At 38.4% G+C, this 21661-nt stretch overlaps 1 protein-coding gene across 1 annotated transcript in view; it reads left to right on the top strand.

Annotated features, from left to right (window-relative positions):
- WDR19 (WD repeat domain 19) overlaps window positions 1–21661 on the top strand; it is a 102951-nt gene that overhangs the window by 30659 nt on the left and 50631 nt on the right. Inside the window, exons 10-20 of the mRNA XM_012557919.2 lie at window positions 4295–4365; window positions 4838–5010; window positions 5103–5217; window positions 6867–6973; window positions 8071–8193; window positions 10696–10845; window positions 15477–15624; window positions 15753–15957; window positions 18406–18565; window positions 18759–18869; window positions 21274–21383. Coding sequence (XP_012413373.2) covers window positions 4295–4365; window positions 4838–5010; window positions 5103–5217; window positions 6867–6973; window positions 8071–8193; window positions 10696–10845; window positions 15477–15624; window positions 15753–15957; window positions 18406–18565; window positions 18759–18869; window positions 21274–21383 — 1473 coding nt within the window. The remainder of the gene's footprint in view (window positions 1–4294; window positions 4366–4837; window positions 5011–5102; window positions 5218–6866; window positions 6974–8070; window positions 8194–10695; window positions 10846–15476; window positions 15625–15752; window positions 15958–18405; window positions 18566–18758; window positions 18870–21273; window positions 21384–21661) is intronic.

The following is a 21661-nucleotide window of genomic DNA, read 5'->3' as shown; positions in this document are numbered from 1 at the left end:
TCTTTGGCCATGTGAATGTTTTACCAAAAAAAAAAGATCGAGAAGGGAGAGGGTTGACATGTCATGGGGTTGTTAACCAATGTCATAAAATAATATGTGTACTGACTGTTTAATGAGAAACTATTTGTTCTGTAAACCTTCACCTAAAGTACAATTAAAAAAAAAAAAAAAGGAAAATGACAGATTACATTGGGCAAATCTGTTGCAAAAGACACCTTTAAAGTTCTAAAAAGCAAAGATATTACTTTGATTACTAAGGTGTGCCTGACCCACACCATGATCTTTTCAGCCGCCTTATAGCATCTCTGTGAGTTGGAGTTGACTTGACAGCAACAGGATCAACAGTGACCACATAAATTAGTCATCACACAAAAATCAAAAACATATGGAAACAGAAATTGAAAACACAATTTTCATTTGCTCCAAACAAAATGAAATAGTTTGGTGTGCACTTAACAAAACATGTGCAGGATCTGTGTGCTTAAAATTATAAAATGCTGATGAAAGAAATAAAAAAGGCCTAAATAAATAGACATAACATGTTCATAAATTGGAAGAGTCAACATAATAAAGACACCAGTTCTTCTCAAATTGATCTATAGGTTTAATGAAATTCATATCAAAATCCCAGCAAGGTTTTTTGAAGACATAGGACAAGCTTATTCTAAAATATACATGGAAAGGCATAGGCCTTAGAATAATTCAAAATCATCTTAAAAAAGAAGAATAAAGTGAAAAGAATCATTCTACCTAATATAAAAGCTTACTGTATAGCTACAGTACTTAAGACTGTGTGGTATTGGCAAAGAAATAGACACATTTATCAATGGAACAGAGAAGCCAGAAATAACCCACTGCCATTGAGTTATTAGGGTTTCTAAGGCTATAAATCTTTATGGAAGCAGACTGCCACATCTTTCTCCCTTAGGGTGGCTGGTATTTTCGAACAGTCGACCTTTTGGTTAGTAGCTGAGCGCTTTAACCACTGTGCCACCAGGGCTCCTAAGCCTAAAATAGGCCCATACAAATATGCATAACTGATTCTTGAAAAAAGATGCAAAAGCAATTTAATGGATGAAGGATAGCCTTTTCAACAAAGAGTGCTTGGGCAATTAGACATACAAAAGCCAAAAAAAAAAAAAAAGAACCTCAACATAAACCTCATACCTGAATCAAAAATTAACTGAAAATGGATCATTGGGCTTAAATGTAAAACTTTCTTAGATAGACGCATAGGGAAAAATTCTCCGTCTGTAGCTAGGCAAAGAGTTCTTAGACTTGACACCAAAAGAAGGATCCGTAAAAGGTGTAAAAACGGCATGGCATGGGAGAGGTGTCTGACCTCCTCCAGCCCCACAAGGCTGACTCCAGTCAGGTGGAGGCCAGACAAACCTCCTTTCTGCCATCTCTACCAATTCTGACAACAACCGTCCCTCCCACAGCATTCTCTACTGGGTTCGATAATTCACTGCAATGGCCACACACAGCTCACAGACTATATCACACTTATGGGGTTTATTAGGGAAGTAACAGTTACAGTTTAGGCTCAAGAACACTCAGAACACAGTTCTTCCATCAGGATAGCCTCTCCCCAGCTGTGCTCGAAAGCGCACCTCTCCTTAGCCCTCAGTCTCTGCCCAAAGGCACTCAGGTTTCTCTCTCCGTGGGCCGGGAAATCCACCGTGCCATCTCCTGCTGCTGGGTCTCTCCTGCTAGTCTCTCCTTCCTTGGTGGTTGTCGGCTCCTTTTCCCTGCTCTGGAATTGGTTCTCTTTTAAGGTAAAACTGACCAATACCCTTGGTAGGCCACAATTACCCTATCACATAGTCACCTGGGTGGGAGTTACAAGCCCATAGCTAGAAAGGCCACAGACAAAAGTAATTAATCCACCACAAAAGGAAAAATTATTGATAAATTAGACTGTCAAAATTAAAAACTTTGCTCTGCCAAAGACCTGAGTCTGTTAAGGAGATGAGAAGACAAGTTACAGACTGGGAGGAAATATTTATAAACCACATATCTAATAAAGGACTAGTATCTAGAATAAGGAAGACCGAAGAAGAATTGTGATGTTGGAGAAGAATATTGAATATACCATGGACTGCCAAGAGAACGAACAAATCTGTCTTGAAAGAAGTACGGCCATAATACATCCTCAGGATGGAGAGACTATGTCTTACATACTTTGGACATGTTATCAGGAGGGATCAATCCCTGGAGAAAGGAGATCATACTTGGTAAAGTAGAGGGTCAGTGAAAAGAGGAGGACCCTTGATGAGATGGATTGACATGATGGCTGCAACGATGGGCTTAAGCATAACGATTGTGAGGGTGGCACAGGACCGGGCAGTATTTCGTTCTGTTGTGGGGTCGCTATGAGTCAGAATCAACTTGATGGCACCTAACAGCAACAACAGTGTCTAGAATGTATAAAAGACTCTCGAAACTCACCAGTAAAAAAAGAAAAAGCAAACAATCCAATTAGAAAATGGGCGAAAGACATTTTTTGATGAGCATACCTTTCACCAAAGAGGATATACAGATGGCAAATAAACACATAAAAAGGTATTCAGCGTCATTAGCCATTAACCAGAAACTAGTTGCTGTCAAGTCAATTCTGACTCATTGTGACCTCATGCGTGTCAGAGTAGAACTCTGCTCCATAGGGTTTTCAAAAATTACAGCTGATTTTTTGGCAGTAGATCTCCAGGCCTTTCTTCTGAGACACCTCCAGGTAGACTTGAACCACCAACCTTTCTGTTAACAGCAAGCAGGTTAACCATTTGTACCACCCAGGCACTCCTCATTGGCCATTAGGGAAATGTGAATTAAAACCACAATGAGATATCACTGTGCATCTGTTAGAATGACTAAAATAAAAAATATTGTTAACAACAAAATGTTGGTGAGGATTTGGAGAAAATGGGTCACTCAGACATTGCTGGTGGGAATGTAAAATGGTATACCTGCTGCAGAAAACAGCTTGGCGGTTTCTGAAAAAAACTAAACCTGCAGTTACCATATGATCCAGCAATTGCACTCCTGGGCATTTATCCTAGAGAAATGATAGTCACACCAAAACCAAAGAATGTTTATAGCAGCTTTATTTGTAATAGCCAAAACCTGGAAATAATCCATATGTCCTTCATACGTGCTGCATCCATACTATGGACTACAACTCGAAAATGAACTATTGACACACACAGCAACTTGGATGAATCGCCAAAGAATTACGCTGAATGAAAAAAGCCAATCCTAAAATGTTGTATACTGTATGATTCAATTTATATTACATTCTTGAAATGGCAAGATTACAGAGACAGAGAACAGATTAGTGTTGGCCAGGGGTTAGGGATGAGGATAGGGGTGTGGGGATAGGAGGGAGGTGGGTGTGTTTATAAGGGCAACACAAGGAAGGAATTGTTCTGTATCTTTACTGTGGTTGCGGATACGTGAAACTTACATGTGATAAAATTGCATGGATCTAAATACCCACACAAAAAAACACAAGTAAAACTGGGGAAATCTGATTAAGCTTGGTAGATTGTATCGATGTCAATATCTAGATTTTGATATTGTACTATGGTTTTTGAAGATGTTATGATTGAGGGAAATTGGGTAAAGGGTACATGGAATCTCTCTGTATTATTTCTTACAGCTGCATGTGAGTCTACAATTATCTCAGAATTATAAGTTTAATTAAATAAAAACAATAAGGAAAAAAATGTAAGGGGAATACACTAGGTGGGAAGAAAGGGAGGAAGGAAAGAAATGTTACAACTATTAGTTCCCAACATTGTGCTACAAACTTTCATTTGTATTAACCTTCTTATTCTTCCCAATAACCCTACAAAGTAATGTTATGCCCCCATTTTTCAGGGCTAATACTCTTTCCATTATGCCTCATTTCTTTTTGTATGAAAGAACTCTGTAGGGGAAAACAACATTGCAAAGAGAAACCTGTATCTTCTTACAATTATTAACATTGCCTCCAGCTCAGGGGAATGTTTTTCTAGTCAAACTTTTCTCCAGGACAGCATTGACCTCCTTGTTCCTGAAGCTGTAGATCAGAGGATTAAGCTGGGCATACACAACCCCCAAAGGAGGAGAGTAATTTAAAAGATAAGATATAAATACAGAAAAATTCTGATATTTTCTCACCTTAACCCAGTAGATCATCCCGTACACCCTGTTTTGGAGACCACTGACCTGTTCTGTAGTTTATTGTTTTTGTGAACTAAAACAGAATTACTTAATGTTTAACATATAAAATGTATATATATATGTTTTTCAGCATTAAAATCCATGACTTGGCAGAATTAAAAGACATGTATGCTATGATCAACCTGGATGATGAAAATAAAGGTATTGTTTTATCTGAAGCATATTGATATTTTATCGTTCCAATTTCAGAAAGTAGTTGTGATTACTGTTTGATTTACATTAACTGTAAGAGGAATAAAATTAATATCCTTCACTAGAGTTACCTATGATAACCTCCTGTTTTAATAATTATGCTGAGTCATACTATTTGACAAGAATGATGTAAGTCCACTTTGATCCAGAAATTTGTAGTGAATTTTATCCTGATTTCCATTATAAAATGTAAATTCTTATGTACTTTCCCTTGGAGCCAGTTTTTAATTTGTCAGTGCTCATATCCATATGGTAATCCCTAATGACTTTACTAGTATAAATACTGTTAACACTATCTTTTAAAGAAAACATTTGAAGATTTTTATACCTCTGGTAGCTTAAATGAAAATATTTGCTTGCTTACTTGCCTGCAACAGTGTATTTGTTTTTGAATAATCATTTATTTTGTCAATTATTTCAGGATTGGGCACCTTGTCCTGGACAGATGATGGTCAGTTGCTGGCACTGTCTACCCAAAGGGGCTCACTCCATGTTTTCCTGACCAAGCTTCCCATCCTCGGGAATGCCTGCAGCACAAGGATTGCCTATCTCACCTCCCTCCTTGAAGTCACTGTAGCCAACCATGTTGAAGGAGTATGGAAATTATGTTATTTTTATTTCATTTATGAATAGAATTGAAACAGTTGTAGCAGCTGATTTACTATTGTTACTTTTCTTTATTATAGGAGCCACCAATCACAGTTTCTGTTGATGTGGAACCAAACTTTGTAGCGGTAGGTCTTTACCATCTGGCTGTGGGAATGAATAACAGAGCTTGGTTTTATGTCCTTGGAGAGAATGGTAAGTCTAAATCCAGCTGTATTCTTATCTAGCATACAATTTCTGTTACTATTTGGGAAGCAATGGAACTTCTTTTTAAGACCAGGAAATCTGAATTATTATTGAAGGAAGTTGTTCTTTTGCTGTTTTTGGTTTGAACATCATTTCAGTTAAATGGTTTTGTGAAGCTTCTAAATAATTTGTGTAATTTTTGAAAACGTTGTGTTCTTCATCTTTGTAGTGAAGACAGCATAGTTTAGTGGACAGAGTATGAGTTTTAGAATTAGGGAGGCCAGGGTTCAAACTAGGGGTCCTGGTGGTGCAGAGGTTAAGAGCTTGGCTTAAAAGCTCAGCTGCTAGCTAAAAAGTTGACGGTTCAAATCCACCAGCCACTTCTTGGAAACCCTATGGGGCAGTTCTACTCTGTCCTATAGTGTCACTAGGAGTTGGAATTGACTCAATGAAATTGGGTTTTTTTTGGTTCAAACTAAGGAGCCCTGGTTGCACAGTGGTTGAGTGCTTGACTACTAACTGTAAGGTCAGAGGTTTGAATCTACCAACTACTCATGGGAGAAAGGTATATCAATCTGCTTCCATAAAGATTTACAGCCTCGGAAGCCCTTTGGGGCAGTTCTACTCTGAGTCGGAATTGACACGATGGCAATCGTTTGATTATGGGTTTGGGTTCAAACTCGCTCTCTACCTGTTTTAGATAAGTGATTGTCGACAGATTACTTTCTCTCTGAGCCTTGGTTTTCTCATTTGGAAAATGAGGATACTTCCACTTTTAAGGGATCATGAGGAGATTAAATGTAGTAAAATGTGATCTCACTTTGCACAATGACTGTGTTAAGTACTCCTAAGTCTGGTTTTTTAAAAAAAAAAAATCTGTTGCCTTCAAGTTGATTCCAACACATAGCAACCCTATAGGATAGAGTGCAGCTGTCACATAGGGTTTCCAAGAAGTGGCTGGTGGATTCAAACTGCTGACCTTTTGGTTAGAAGGCAAGCTCTTAACCACTGCACCACCAGGGCTCCCCTGAGTCTGGTAGGTACTTAGTAAACTTTAGTTTCCTCTCCCTTTTATTCTTTGAATAATGGCTATTAGGATGTGAAGAGTACCTTGCTCTTTTCATCTCCTCTCTCCCGCTCTCTGTTCCCCATTAGAGGTCAAATGTCTGTCAGGAATAGAGCAAGCCTGAGAATTATTTTGCTACTTAGAGAACACTATTAAGCTTCTTGGAAACCTGTTGGCGCAGTGGTTAAGAGCTACGGCTGCTAACCAAAACGCTGGGTATTCGAATCCACAAGGCGCTCCTTGGAAACTCTACGGGGCAGTTCCACTCTGTCCTATAGGGTCGCTATGAGTTGGAATTGACTTGATGGCAGTGGGTTCGGTTTGGTTTTCGTTTATTAAGCTTCTTGTCATGAAGGTTTAATTCTTGTTTTTTTTTTTGGTATGTGATTTTCTTAACTGCTTTATAAACCATTATGGAATTCCTGAAGGCAAATTTGTATGGCAACTAAGATTTTTCTTTAGAATGGCTAAAATAAAAATTAAAAGGTCAGAATATCCTTGCGAAGGCACACGTTTAAAAAGTATTTGCAAATATTTGTATAAGACAGTTTTATATACATTCTAATATGTTGGTTTTTAAAAATTACTACAGTTGTGAAAAAATTGAAAGATGTGGAATATTTGGGAACAGTTGCCAGTATTTGCCTTCATTCTGACTATGCTGCTGCACTTTTTGAGGGCAAGGTCCAGTTACATTTGGTAAGTATAATTTTATGAGTTGGAATCAACTCAACGGCATTGGTGTTTTTTTTTTTTTTTTTTTTTTGGGTGTGTTTCTTTGGGGGCCTTTCTTGTTTTTGTTTTTTGTTTTTTTTTAATTTTTTTTGCTGGGTGGCTGGGTGGTGCACACGATTAAGTGCTTGACTACAAGCTGAAAGGTTGGTGGTTTGAGCCCACCCAGAGGGGCCTTGGAAGACATTCCTGGTGATCTGCTTCCAAAATATCACAGCCTGGAAAACCCTATGGGGCAGTTCTAGTCTGTACACATGGGCTCGCTGTGAGCTGGCATCAGTGCTACAGCAACTAACAACAACAGCAGTAAGGACATCCTAAGTTAAATGATGATGACCAACAGCCTACTGTCTGATTACTAAGAACTTTGGTCAGGAGCCAACTATGTACAGACTAGAAAGCCAAATGTGGTTAAGGATTAACAAAACTATTCCCCTACCGTATAAGAATCAGATGTTCAATTAACTTCTAGCTCTCTTCCCCAAGAAAACCTGATAAAGTGTCAATTGTGCTACTCACAACATTGCTTACGGTAAACATGACACGGATAAGAAAATTACATCTAGAAGGAACTATAAATGAACTATAATTAAGTGATGGGGTCGCCATACTTTTGCGCTTCCCTGAATGTGTTGACTCTTGTATCTGGGGATATCACCTGTGAGGATCCTAGAAACTATGCCTATTGAATTGTTCAGGAGATAATGACTCTTGTGAAGCATGGGACTTCTAAACCAGGGCATCTCCCACGTTCATTTCTCAGTTCTTTGCACCTGGAAAGCCAAAAAGATTAGCTACTAGACAGGTGCGTAGCCTACTGCGAAGACTATTCCCACTAAAGAGAAACGCCTGATGCTGCTTTGCTGGTGAGCTGTGGTTGCTGTCTGATATCCTGAGTAAACTGCCTTATGGTATCCTTGTGGGGCTGAATGTTTAGTTGAACTTAAGAAAAAGACATTCTCCCCCCACCTCACCATCCCAGGTTGGTATTGCAAACCAGGTTTACTCAAATAAGAGTAAAATTACTTTAAATCTCTGAATCAATATTATTCCTTATGTTTTAGATAGAAAGTGAAATTTTGGATGCCCAAGAAGAACGTGAGGCCCGACTTTTCCCTGCAGTGGATGATAAGTGTCGTATTTTGTGTCATGCCTTAACTGGTGATTTCCTCATCTATGGTACAGATGTATGTATTATCTTCTTTAATATAGAGTGTAGGGAATTTCTAAATTCTGCTTTGTAATCTTGGTCGTATTCCTTTTCCTACTAATTTTTTTTTTTCCCTGTATTGAACCCAATCCAAGAATGAAGTCCTCTGTGATTAATTTTATATCTATGTAGAGCTCATAGGTGGGATAATTGCTTATATCAAGTGTTTTGTGATTTTAAGCAATTTTGATGGCATAGTGAGAAGAGCAGACTTTGGAGTCTGGCAAATCTGGGCTCAAATGCCAGTTCTATTGTTTACTAGCTGTTACTTAACCCCTCTAAGCCTTACATTCCTTATCTCTAGGCGCTTTAAGGATTTAATTCAATGGTGTACATAAGACATCTCATTCACCTTTAGATCCCCAGTGTCTACATTTAGTAGGCATTCAATAAATATTGGAGCCCTGGTGGTGCACAATTCAATAAATATTAAATTTAATTGAATATTGAGAATCCTACTTCAGTCTGTTGGTCCTTTAAAGCATCAGTACCCTATACCTCTAAATACTACTTTAGGCACATGGACATAAAAGACGGTAATAGCATCTTATGTCTGTAAAGGTTTTCAAACATTTTTCAAAGCGTTTCATATCTCATTTAGTCTCTAAAACAATTCAGTAACATAGATAGGCATTGTTTTGCACGTTAGAAAAATAGTTATTCACGGTTTCAAGTTTCTATTTTCTCACACTAAATTATTTTTAAAATATGCATGTTTTCTAGACTTATTGCTATGTAAGAGACCCTTTTACATTGAAATTTGACTTAAAATAATCACTCTTTGTGATAATATACATCAGTAGGGTAGGTCTCATGTATCAGATAAATTAGTAAATGATGTGGTAAATGACAGTACACACAATACATTCGTATGACACATACCAGTTTATAAAGCTCTGACCTCCCTTACTTTCTCTCGTTTGCTCTGTAAGATAAGCAGGGGAGGTATCACACTGTCCATTTTAGAAATAAGGACACTAAAGTTTGAAAGGATAGTGAATTTGTAGCAAGCTGGTGAATTTGTAGTGGAATTTGAACAAAATTTCCTGATGCTAAGTCCACTCTTTTCGTTATGCCACATGGCATTCTCATAAGGGCTCAAAGTATAGTAGTCTACCAATAAAGCCTCATTTATCTCAATCTCATTCTTAAGTGATTCTGACAGTGTGTTTTTTAATAGCTTTATTAAAGTGTAATTGATTAAACTGTACTGTTTAAAGTATACAATTTGATAACTTTTGGCATATGATATACTCGTGAAACACCATTACCTCAGTCAAGATAGTGAACGTAGCCATCACCTCCAAAAGTTTTCTCATGCCCTTTTATGATTCTTCCCATCCATCTCTTCCCACCCATTGCTTTCTCAGTCACTATAAATGAGTTTGAATTTTCTTGAGTTTTATATAAATGGAACCTTACAATGTGTACTCCTTTTTGTCTGGCTTTTTTCACTCAGCATAATTCTCTGTGGAGATCATCCAAGTTGTTGCGTGTATCAGTAGTTCATTTCTTTTTTATTGCTGAGTAATATTCCATGATATGGATGTACCACAGTTTGTTTAACCGTTTCACCCATTGAAGGACATCTGGATTGCTTCCAATTTGGGGTTATTACAAATAAAGCTGCTATAAACATTCATAGATTGGTTTTTGTGTGAAAATAAGCCTTTATTTTCTGAGATAAATACACCTTCACACCCACAGTGAGGGCTAAAATAAAAGAAGACAGATAATAACAAGTATTGGCGAGCATGTGGAGAAATTGGAACCCTCATACACTCCTGGTAGGAATGTAAAATGGTGCAGCCACTTGGGCAAACAGTTGGGTAGTTCCTCAAAAGGAACTAAGTATAGGCTACCATATGACCCAGTAATTCCACTCCTGGGAATATACCCAAGAGATTGAAAACATATGTCCGCACAAAAACTTGTGCACCCACGTTCATAGCAATGTTATTCATAAAAACCAAAAAGTAGAAGTAATCCAACTGTCCGTCAATCAATGAATGGGTAAATAAAATGTGGTGTACCCATTCAGTGGAATTATTTGACAATAAAAAGAAGTACTGATACATGCTAAAACTTGAAAACATTATGCTAAGTGAAATAAGGCAGTCACCAAAAGCCAGATGCTGTATGATTCCACTTACATGAAATGTCTAGAATAAGCAAATCTATAGAGAAAAGAAAGTAGGTTAGCCTAGGGCTAGGTGCTATAGGGAAAATATGGAGTAACTGCTAAATTAGTTTCTTTTTGGGTGATGAAAATGTTTTAAAATTGATTAGTGATGTTTCACAACTCTGATTATACTGTATTTTTACACAAATAACACTCGCCTTCTACGTTTGTTTGCTAACCGCTCCCTCTCCCCCCGCAAGGTATTTTTGTAAGCGTGCCATGCTAATTTTTTTTTACAGCATGATGTCAGTATTTTCTTGACAACCTTTTATATTTCCATGACCAAATATTTTTTAGACTGGTGTCATTCAGTATTTCTACATTGAAGATTGGCAGTTCGTTAATGATTATCGACATCCTGTCAGTGTGAAAAAGATTTTTCCTGATCCAAATGGAACCAGATTGGTTTTCATTGATGAAAAAAGTGATGGATTTGTCTATTGTCCAGTAAGTTTAGAAAATTTTTTAAAAATGTTTTTTTTAATACAATATAAGAAGAAAAGTGTTTTCAAAGTAAATATCATATATAAAGTTGTTTTAAACAGTGGAAGGGATTTTAGTACTTTGTTGTCATGTTTGTCATTGAATTAGTCACAATAGCTCCATTTTCAAGACTACTTATATAAAGAAAATTTTTTCCATTACTTTATAATTCTTTTTCATTCCCAAAGAGTTTTTTTAAAAAAATGGAAAAGATAGCTATTATATGTTATTTCACTTTTAGCCTTATCATTGACTGCATGATATTACAATATATCTTCATGTATATGACTTTTCTCTCCAGATGTGCAGTAAGCCCCACAGGGCAAGAATTATACCCTGTTCTTTCTACCCACCTCACTTGGTTTTCCTCTTGTCTTCAAAATCCTGAATGCAAAGATAAGGTATTAGATGATTAAAAATGGACAGACCCAATTTTAAATTCAGTTACTTCTATTTTAAAACATTCTTTAACTTTTTTGAAGGAGCCCTGGTGGCGCAGTAGTTAAGCATCAGCTGCTAACCAAAAGGTTGGCAGTTCGAACCCACCAGCCACTGCATGGGAGAACATTGTGGCAGTCTGCTTCCATAAAAATTTCAGCCTTGGAAACCCTATGGGGCAGTTCTGCTCTGTCCTATATGGTCACTGTGAGTTGGAACCGAGTACTAATTAGAGCTGCATTGCTTCCTGCTGTGTAGGTTCACCGCAGGTAGAAACTGCTGTTTAGGTGGGCTATGCAAGAGGGTAGGAGGGTAAATCAAGTATCTGGCAGGAGTTAAAGTCAAAACTGGGGTAAAACCACAGGTGGCACAGTGCTTAAGAGATCGGCTGCTAACCTAAAGGTTGGCAGTTCAAATCTATCACGTGCTCCTTGGTAGCCCTATGGGGCGGTTTTACTCTGTCCTGTAGGGTCACTATGAGTTGGAATCGACTTGACGGCAGTGGGTTTGGTTTGTTTTTTTGGGGGGTGGGGTGGGTAAAACTGCTAGGGGAAGGGTAAAGAGTAAGACCAGCCATGAACAAGTTGTTACCATTTCACTTTTTCCTTTTGCACTTCTCCTTTCCTTAATATTTTCTGTAGAAGAGGCTAGTATGACTTCCTTCATGGAGTTAGAATTAGGACCTAGTGAGTTGATTTTTCCAAACATGTTATCAGGCACAGAGTAGCTATTTAGCAGATGTTAAAAGTTCTGCCCTCTTTACCTACTCTGCCCTACTCTTAAGCCCCCTCAAGTTCCAGAGTTACTTCACTTCTTCATGCTCATCCCCACTGCCTTTTCCCAACTCTAACCTGCAACTCAGTAAAGTGTTAAGAAGAAAAAACCTGATTAAAAAAAAAAAAAAATGCACCCAAAAAAATGACTGTTGATAGTACAAGCTGTCCTCATTCAAAGTGAGGATGAGTATTTGCTTTTACTGAAATTAAGATCTCATTGATAGGTTAGGATTTTAGGTGGTATATACAAGATATAAGGAGCCCTGTTGGCACAGTAGTTAAACACTTGACTGCTAACTGAAAGGTCAGTGGTTCGAACCCACCAGCCGCCCCATAGGAGAAAGTTGTGGCAGTCTGCTTCTGTAAAGATCATGGCCTTGAAAACCCTATGGGGCAGTTCTGCTCTGTCCTACAGAATTGCCACGAGTCAGAATCAACTGACAGTAACAGGTTTGGTTTTTTTTTGGTAGGCAAGATACATATCAAAGGCAACTGTGGTGCCTAAAACCAAAAAAAAACCCGTTGCCATCCAGTTAATTCCGATTCATAGCGACTCTATAGGGTTTCCAAGGAGCTGTTGGTAGATTCGAACTGTCTACCTTTTGGTTAGCCAAGCTCTTGACCACTGCACCACTGTGGTGCCTACTGGAGTAAATTCCTTCTTTCAGTTATAACCGGTCTTTTCTACATGTAAGGCCAACTTGGCCGGGAAAGGAGAGGAGGGTTTGTACCGAGGCCTTCCTCACAGCCTAGCACAGAGGAAGAGGCTGCTCTGAGCCCCTCTGTGACCAGAGTGCTGTGCATTTTCTTTGATTTTTAACACCCTCCCGTCATAGTGTGCTACTGTTGCAACTTCATTTTCCACTCAGCTTCAAAAAGTTTGAGAGAAATGTTGTTCCTGTGATTCACATGTATGGAAATATGTAACTCTTCAAAACACTATTCTTTAAAATTCTTACATTTACTAGTCATTCCCCTTCGTATGTACGTGGTAGGAAAAGTGAATCATTTTGTAGATTGGAATTGGGAAAGATGACTTCTTTTCTTGAATATGCCCTAATAAAATAATCTCGTACTCCATCACTCCCTATATGCCCATAAAGGATGGCTTGGTATATATTATAGAATGTTCACAAACATGTGGCCCTCTGGAAGCAGTATAGTAGCTAAGTACATGGATTTTAAAGACAGACAGATGGACAACAAAAACAACAATCTGTTGCCGTTGAGTTGATTCCGACTCATAGCAACCCTATAGGACAGAGTAGAACTGCCCCATAGGGCTTCCAAGGAGCGGCTGGTGGGTTCCAACTGCCAACCTTTTGGTTAGCAGCCGAGCTCTTAACCACTGAGCCACCAGGGCTCCAGAGGTTTATTAAGGATAGTAACAGTAACAACTAAGATTTTTGTGCTGAGTATTCTTTATATATCTTAGTGATCTCTCTTAATCCCTACAGCAGCCCCAGGGATAAGTATGAATGTTATTTCCATTTTACAGGCGAAGAAACTAAGGCATAGAGAAGAAAAGTAACTTGTCCAAGGTCACACAGCCAGCAAGTGGCATGAATAGTATGAGCCTAGGGTGTCTTCCTCCAAAGCTGTCAGTTTGATTGAACTCCCAGTTTCCTCATCTATAGGATGGAGATTCTTCTAATACCTGTCTTGTAGAGTTGTTGTATGAAAATCAAATGAGATAATGCATGTAAAGCTTTTAGTGCGGTATCTGCCGCATTACTCTTTTTTTTGTTCTTTTCATTCTGCGGCCAGTCCAGTAGCTTTGGTGTGCTCACCTGTAGGAACTGAGAGTATTAGAGTACAGTGGTTAGAAGCACAGGCTCTGGAGCCAGACTGCCTGGGTTCAAATTCTACTTATTAGCTGTGTGACTTTGGACAAATTTCTCTGTGCCTTAGTTTCCTCATATGTAAAGTGAGGATTGTAATAATAGTATCTGTCTTGTAGAGTGTGGGGTTAGAATTAAATCACTAGGCTGCTAACCAAAAAGTTGGCAGTTCAAACCCACTCAGTGGCTCCACTGGAGAAAGACCTGGAGATCTGCTTCTGTAAAATTACAGCCAAGAAAATCCAATGGGGCAGTTCTACTCTGTCACATGGGGTTGCTATGAGTCAAATTTGACTTGATGACACCTAATAACAACAACAATAACATACAGGTAAAAGTAAGTAGTACCATACCTGGTAAGCAGCACTGTCCAATAGAAATATAACATATGTAACTTTAAATTTTTGACTAGTCCCATTTTAAAAAGAGGTAAAAAGAAACTGGTAAAATTAATTTTAATAATATGTTTTATTTAATTCAGTATTATTTCAACATGTAATCAATATTAAAATATTGTTAACGAGATTGTTATATTGTCTTTTTCATACTAAGTCCTTGAAATCTGGTGTGTAGTTTACACTTAGACATATCTCAGTTTGGACTAGGCACATTGCAGTACTCAACAGCAGTGTGGCTTCTTCTTCTTGTTAGGTGCCGTCGAGTCAGTTCAAGTTGGACAGCACAGCGCTATAACTTTATTATTTTCAGGAATTTTATATTTCATTCTTATTTTAAAAGGAAGATAGAGTAAGGAGGCGGCAGGTATTTTCGGGCTATCCATTCAGGATATGCAATAAGCCTAGCTATTTTCCTGAATTCACAGGAATAACATGGATTCATTTTTTTAAGATAGCTTGTATTGCTGTAACAGTACATTTTATGTTTATTGGAATGCATTGTAGAGAAGTCTTTGAAATAAAATATACCTAGTGGATTTATTTAAATTCAAATTAAATCATATATAAATTAATTTGCTCTCCCCTAATCTGAGCATTTTTATACTCCATATTTTTGAAATTGGAAACCCTGGTGGCGTAGTGGTGAAAAGCTACAGCTGCTAATCAAAAGGTCAGCAGTTCGAATTCACCAGGCGCTCTTTGGAAACTCTATGGGGCAGTTCTACTCTGTCCTGTAGGGTCACTATGAGTCAGAATCGACTTGATGGCAACAGGTTTGGTTTTTTTTTATTATAGAAATTTTTCTAGACATGAGTGTGTTTATAATTTAAATTTCTATTGTCTTGAACATCTTCATCTTTTTTTCCTTAACCTGATGCTTTGTGTCTAGACTTGTAGTTTTCCCTACAAATTCGCCGAATATTAGATAAAACCCTTGATATGCCATATAACTACAGTGTTTTCAAAAAGCCAGACCTAGGATAGGAATAGGAAAAGGAACTTTCCTTCCTACTCTGGTTGGAGTGTTGCTGGGTTGAATATGGGTTGGTAAGCTATGCCAACTAAGGCTGCAAACAGGCTTCTACCAAAGCAAGTGACAATGATTTAAGGCTTGGGACAAATCTTTAAATCCTATTTTGTAGGTTAATGATGCTACCTATGAGATTCCAGATTTTTCACCAACAATTAAAGGTGTTCTTTGGGAAAACTGGCCAATGGATAAAGGTGTATTTATTGCTTATGATGATGATAAGGTGTACACTTATGTCTTTCACAAGGACACTATACAAGGTACTTAATCACTTTTTTGTACTTCTGTTGGTAAATGAATTTCTGTTGCAGTGAAATCAAAACATTCCTTTCTGATGTTTGTGCTGAGTACTAACTTTCAGCGTTAAGATGTGTGTTTTATAATATAGGATCCAAGGTCATTTTGGCTGGTGGCACCAAAGTTCCCTTCTCTCATAAACCTTTGTTGCTATATAATGGAGAGTTGACCTGCCAGACACAAAGTGGAAAAATAAACAACATCTACCTCAGCACCCACAGCTTCCTCGACAATTTAAAAGATGTGGGGCCTGATGAACTGAGACAAATGCTGACACAGACTTTAATGTTGAAAAGGTGGGGTTTAAAGCAACTCTCTTGGAGCTTCTCATTTACTTTTGTGGTTTTAAATGTCAAGTCCTATTAAACTCGATGGAGATAGTAGTACTTACCTTGTTTATTTTACAGGATTATCCTGAAGCTCAGATAAGATAATGGATATGAACATGCATATAAATTCTAAAGGAAGTACTGTTGTTAGGTGTTGTTGGTGCCTTATTACAAGAAAAGTCGTTCAGAATCAAAAGGTTTCTAAGAACCCAGATACCTCAATTATTGTGAAAGTCTCATAAACTTAATTGTTTTAACAACATCGTAATTTCATCATAATGAAGTTTAAGCTTGCCTTGCTTGAGAATTCCTTTTCCTACTTTTTTCTCTTCACAGTGGTTAAGCACTACAGCTGCTAACCAAGAGGTGGGCAATTCAAATCCACCAGCCACTCCTTGTAAACCCTGTGGAGTAGTTCTGCTCTGTCCTACAGGGTCGCTATGAGTCAGAATCGACTCGACAGCAATGGATTTTTTTTGGTTTTTACCATGAGCCTCTCAAGCAAGCCCTGTCTAAAACTGAACTCACCATCTTCCCCAGACCCCTCTTCTCCTGTGTCCTAACCACATGTGTACATGCTCTATCTCACTCTCACACACACACACACACACACACACACACACCCCCACACACACACCCACACACACACCCACCCCAGATTCTTTTCTCCTGTTTTCCCCTGTCTTAGCACAGACCCTCACCGTCTCTCACTTGGAATAATGTAACCACCTCCTAACTGCTCTTTCTTCTCACGGCCTTATGACGATCTATTCTATTCTCCACACGCTTCTGAAAGTTTGAATCTGATCCTCTCATCTCCCTGTTGAAGATCTTTCAGTGACTTTAGGAAGGCTTCAAAGTCCTCAAGGACCTTAGCATGACATACTAGGCATACCTGATGATTTAATGCCAGCCTCAACTGTTCCCATCCGTGACTCCCTCTGTTCCACTGACTGCTTGAGTTACATATTTTTTCATGATTGTTTGCCTTGGCACATACTTCCTCTTCCTGGAATGCCTTTCCCCTATCTCTGTATATAGTAACTCCTCATTCACTACCATTCAGGGGAGGCCTCCGCTCTTCCAGGAAGCCTTCCCTGACTCTACCACCACTGGCAGTCTGGGTTGGGGGCCTTACTGATGTGTTGCTTCAGGGCCAGAATACAGTATTCCTGGTACCTTTTACAGCTGTGTGACTTGGGCTAGTCTTTTAAGGTCTCAGCCTTAGTTTCTTCCCTTGCAAAGGAGGAATAATAATAATACTTAGTAGATAAGGTTGTTAGGGTAATTCCATGAGAGAATTCATGCAAAGCACTTAAAACAGAGATTTGTGAATTGCAAGTACTCAGTTACCTCTGTGATGCTGTATTAGAGTCATCTGTTTACTGACTGTTTCTTCTACCTTCCCCCACCATGACTTCCTTAAAGACAGTGACTGTATGTTTTATCTTTGTGTCTTGGTCCCAAGCACAGTTCCCGGCACACAGTCGGTACTCAGTAAGTGTGTGTTGCATGGATAAATGGATAGGTCAGTGAATGGATGGATGGGTATAATATATTTCCTGAAGTAGTGGTTCCACACAAAAGTTAATTGGCCTTTATGTTCATGTTTTAAACCAGAAGTCGGCAAACTTTTTCTGTACTAGGCCAGATGGTAAATATTTCAGGCTTTGTGGGCCGTATGGTCTCTATTACAGCTGTTGCACACTCTGCTGTTGCAGTGTGAAAGCAGCCATAGACAATACATAAATGAATATGTATAACTGTGTTGCACTCCCACTTTATTTACAAAACCAGGCAGCTGACTGGATTTGGCCCACAGGCCCTAGTTTGCTAACCCCTGTTTTACAGTTCTAAAGTTAATAAGAATAGAGTACCAAAAGGTTAGCAGTTCAGACCTACCCAGAGGCACCTTGGAAGTGAGGCCTGGTGAACTCCTTCTGAAAGGTCACAGCCTTGAAAGCCCTATAGAGTGCAGTTCTCCTCTGCACATGGAGTCACCATGAGTCAGAATCTATTAAGCAGCAACTAACAACAGCTAATTTAATTGACTGAGATTAAATTGATGTGGGAACAAAATTGTCATGTGAGAACAAAAATAATCTTCATCTATGTGTGAAATAAAGCAAAAATAAATAATTGAATTAGTCATTAATTCTGTTCTCTCATAAAATCATGGAATTTCTGTGAGAGGGACTGTAGGGAGTAGATTCAGGTTAATAAAGGAAATTCAAGAAAAAACATTTATCTATACAAATAAAAAAAGTTTATTTTTTCACAACATGCAAATGAAAATTACTGATTAAGAAATGTTTTGCAAATTTATCTAGAGCATGATATTAAATTATATATAATCTGAAATTTGCCCAGTGGGTGGCAAGCAGAGCTCTCTGATTGAGTTTATGTACTTGATAGGTTTTCCGATGCTTGGGAAATGTGCAAGATTCTGAACGATAATGCTGCCTGGAATGAGCTAGCCAGAGCTTGTCTGCATCACATGGAAGTGGAGTTTGCAATCCGTGTTTATCGGACAATTGGAAATGTTGGCATAGTGATGTCCTTGGAACAAATAAAGGTAACAGCATTTTATGAGAATTACCAGATAAGATTTAAATGCTATTTATTCCAAAATTTTAAATTTCTGTGGTTAATCTTACCTAACTCATACACAAGTGAATTGATAGAACATTACCACTTCCTAATGAGTGAAGTCTTTAAAAAACTTAAACCCTTGTATTTCTTTTCATGAAAAATGCTTTTATTTTTAGGGCATAGAGGACCACAACCTTCTGGCAGGACATCTTGCCATGTTTACTAATGATTTCAACCTGGCTCAGGACCTGTACCTGGCATCCAGCTGTCCTATTGCTGCCCTGGAGGTATGGCAGCAAATAAAGACAGGAAGAAGAGCATGCAAAAGGGATCACACCTTTTGTATAGTTAAAATTTCTCAGCCCCAGACACCACATGCCTCTCCACCTACTGCCTGCACTCCCCCGAATTTAGACATTTCAGCTTTAAGATCCCCTGAATACTCATTAACTTCAAAAATGTTGTTTTCATTCTGCATTCTGTGGAGGCATAGAAGTCACGATATTGTAATATTACCAAATTAATTAAAATCTAAATGTGTCCAAAGAGAATAGATTTTGTAACTTACAAAAATGTGTAAAAATAGCCAACATTTATTGAGTGCTTATGTGTGCCAGGCACTGTCCTAAGCATTTAACATATATTAAGTCATTTAACCCTCACAACAATCCTATGAGAAAGTTCTATTTTCCAGATGGGAAAACTGAGGCACATTATTTACCTTGTACTTATTATATGAAATTCTCTTGTGTTTTAAGAAGTGAGCTAAGGACCCAGTGCACCATGACTAGTTTTCCCAGAGGTGAGTGTTGCTGCAGGGGGACCAGGATAGAGTGAAGGATTTAGTTCAAGGGCAGGGAAGAAAGGAGATATGGCAATATATAATAGTGATTAAGAATGTGGACTTTAAAGTTGGACACAGCTGTGTTCAAATCCCAGCTCTGTGTAACCTTGGACAAGTTATTTAATCCTTCTGAGCCCTAGACCAGCTTCTTTAAAGTGAGGATAACAATATCTACCCCACAAGGTTGTTACAGAGATTTAAAAATGAGTTTAGATCCTTTAGCACAGTGCCTGATCAATAGTAAAGACAAAAAAAAAAAAGGTAGCTATTGTCATTATTAATATTATTCCCCGTCAAACCAGCATTTCTACAACTGTTAACAGGAGGTTGTTCTGAAAATATATTTGCTACTAATTTCATAACTTCCCTTTCTCAAATTGTTCTATAACAAATTTTCGTTTTTGAATTTTAAGTGAACTGAATTAACTTTGTTTTAATTTGGGATAAATTTAGATAATTTTTCAGTATTCTTGGAGATAACTGGGGATACCTGAGAAATTTTAAAACTTGGGTTGGTACTCACTGAAGTAGGAATACAGCTCCAGTGAGTGAGATCAAAGACATCGTCTTAGCACTTCTGTTTAGCTGTGTACACTGGTCGTGTACTCTGAGATTTGTTAAGGGTTTGAGTTATTGGCTTCAGAATGGAGAGGGGTGATTGCACCCTATCATTCCTTTAACCTCACTTTGAAGGCTGATGTGTTAGCCAGGCAAAGAGGTCAGAGACAGAGCCCTACTTGCAACTTTGTGTACAAAACTTAGCCTCTCTTTGACTCAGTTTCTGCATCTCTAAAATAGGAGTAAGAAAAGTTCCTTCTTTCTCCTATAGGGTAGTTGTGGAAAGTATATAAGCTAATGCCCTAGAAGAGTGCTAGCAGAGAATAAGCACTCAAAAAATGTTAGTTATTAATAGCTTTTTAGGAAGTGAGACTAAAGTGAGGAAAGCACTTTAAAAGATTCTTTAATGATTGGTTTATATTGGAATTGTATACCAGACACAGATAAAAGGCCACAGGAAGCAGGAAGAAAGACACATTTACATTTTATTTATATTCCCTATCGTTCATATTGAGAAGCCCTTGTGGCGAAGTGGTTAAGTGCTCAGCTGCTAATCCAAAGGTTGGCAGTTCGAAACCACCAGCCACTCCACGAGAGAAAGATGGGCAATGAGTAAGGAAGACCGAAGAATTGACACGTTTAAATTATGGTGTTGGTGAAGAGTATTGAATAAATATAGAAGAATGAACAAATCTGTCTTGGAAGAAGTACAACCAGAATGCTCCTTGGAAGCAAGGATGGCGAGACTACGTCTCACATACTTTGGACATGTTATCAGGAGGGATCAGTCTCTGGAGAAGGACATCATGCTTGGTAAAGTAGAGAGTCAGAGAAAAAGAGGAAGACCCTCAATGAGATGGATTGACACAGTGGCTGCGACAGTGGGCTCAAGCATAACAATTGTGAGGATGGCGCAGGACTGGGCAGTGTTTCGTTCTGTTGTACATAGGGTCGCTGAGTCAGAACCTACTCGACAGCACCTAACAACAATAACTGAGAAAATTTAAATAGTAAGGAGTAAGATTTTGTTGAGTAGGATGGACCTTTGGGGGGGGTCCACAAACTATTGTAATAGCTAAGGCATATTTGTCCCCCAGGAATCAATTTTCTCCCCTTTGAGGGCTATATCACTCCTGTTGAGAATGCATGCTCTAGTAATATACTTGCAAAGATTGTTTCATTATTTAAACAAAAAGTTTTTGTAATCACTCATATTAAAGCTGATGCTATGTGGTGACTTTACAAACTAATTCACTCATTTGTAATTAAGGCCTCTCTCTTCCTAACAGATGAGAAGGGATTTACAGCATTGGGACAGTGCTTTACAATTGGCAAAGCGTTTGGCTCCAGACCAAATACCATTTATATCAAAAGAATATGCCGTTCAGCTCGAATTCACGTAAGTCCTCATCTTTACACGTTTCAGTCAGCAGCTAAGTGCTGCATATCTTCATTTCTAAACTGCCATTAATTACAATGCCCTTTGTTCAGCTGCTAACCGAAAGGTCGGCTCTTCGACCTTGTGGGAGAAAGATAAGGCAGTCTGCTTCTGTAAAGATTATAGCCTTGGAAACCCTATGGGGAAGTTCTACTCTGCTCTGTGGGGTCACTATGAGTCGGAATTGACTTGACGGCAGTGGGTTTGGTTTGGTTTGTTGATTTAATAATAGCTTTTCA

The sequence above is a fragment of the Trichechus manatus genome, unplaced genomic scaffold, assembly GCF_000243295.1.
Source record: "Trichechus manatus latirostris isolate Lorelei unplaced genomic scaffold, TriManLat1.0 scaffold00126, whole genome shotgun sequence".
In the NCBI taxonomy this organism is placed as follows: domain Eukaryota; kingdom Metazoa; phylum Chordata; class Mammalia; order Sirenia; family Trichechidae; genus Trichechus; species Trichechus manatus.
This window is presented reverse-complemented; position numbering and strand designations above follow the sequence as displayed.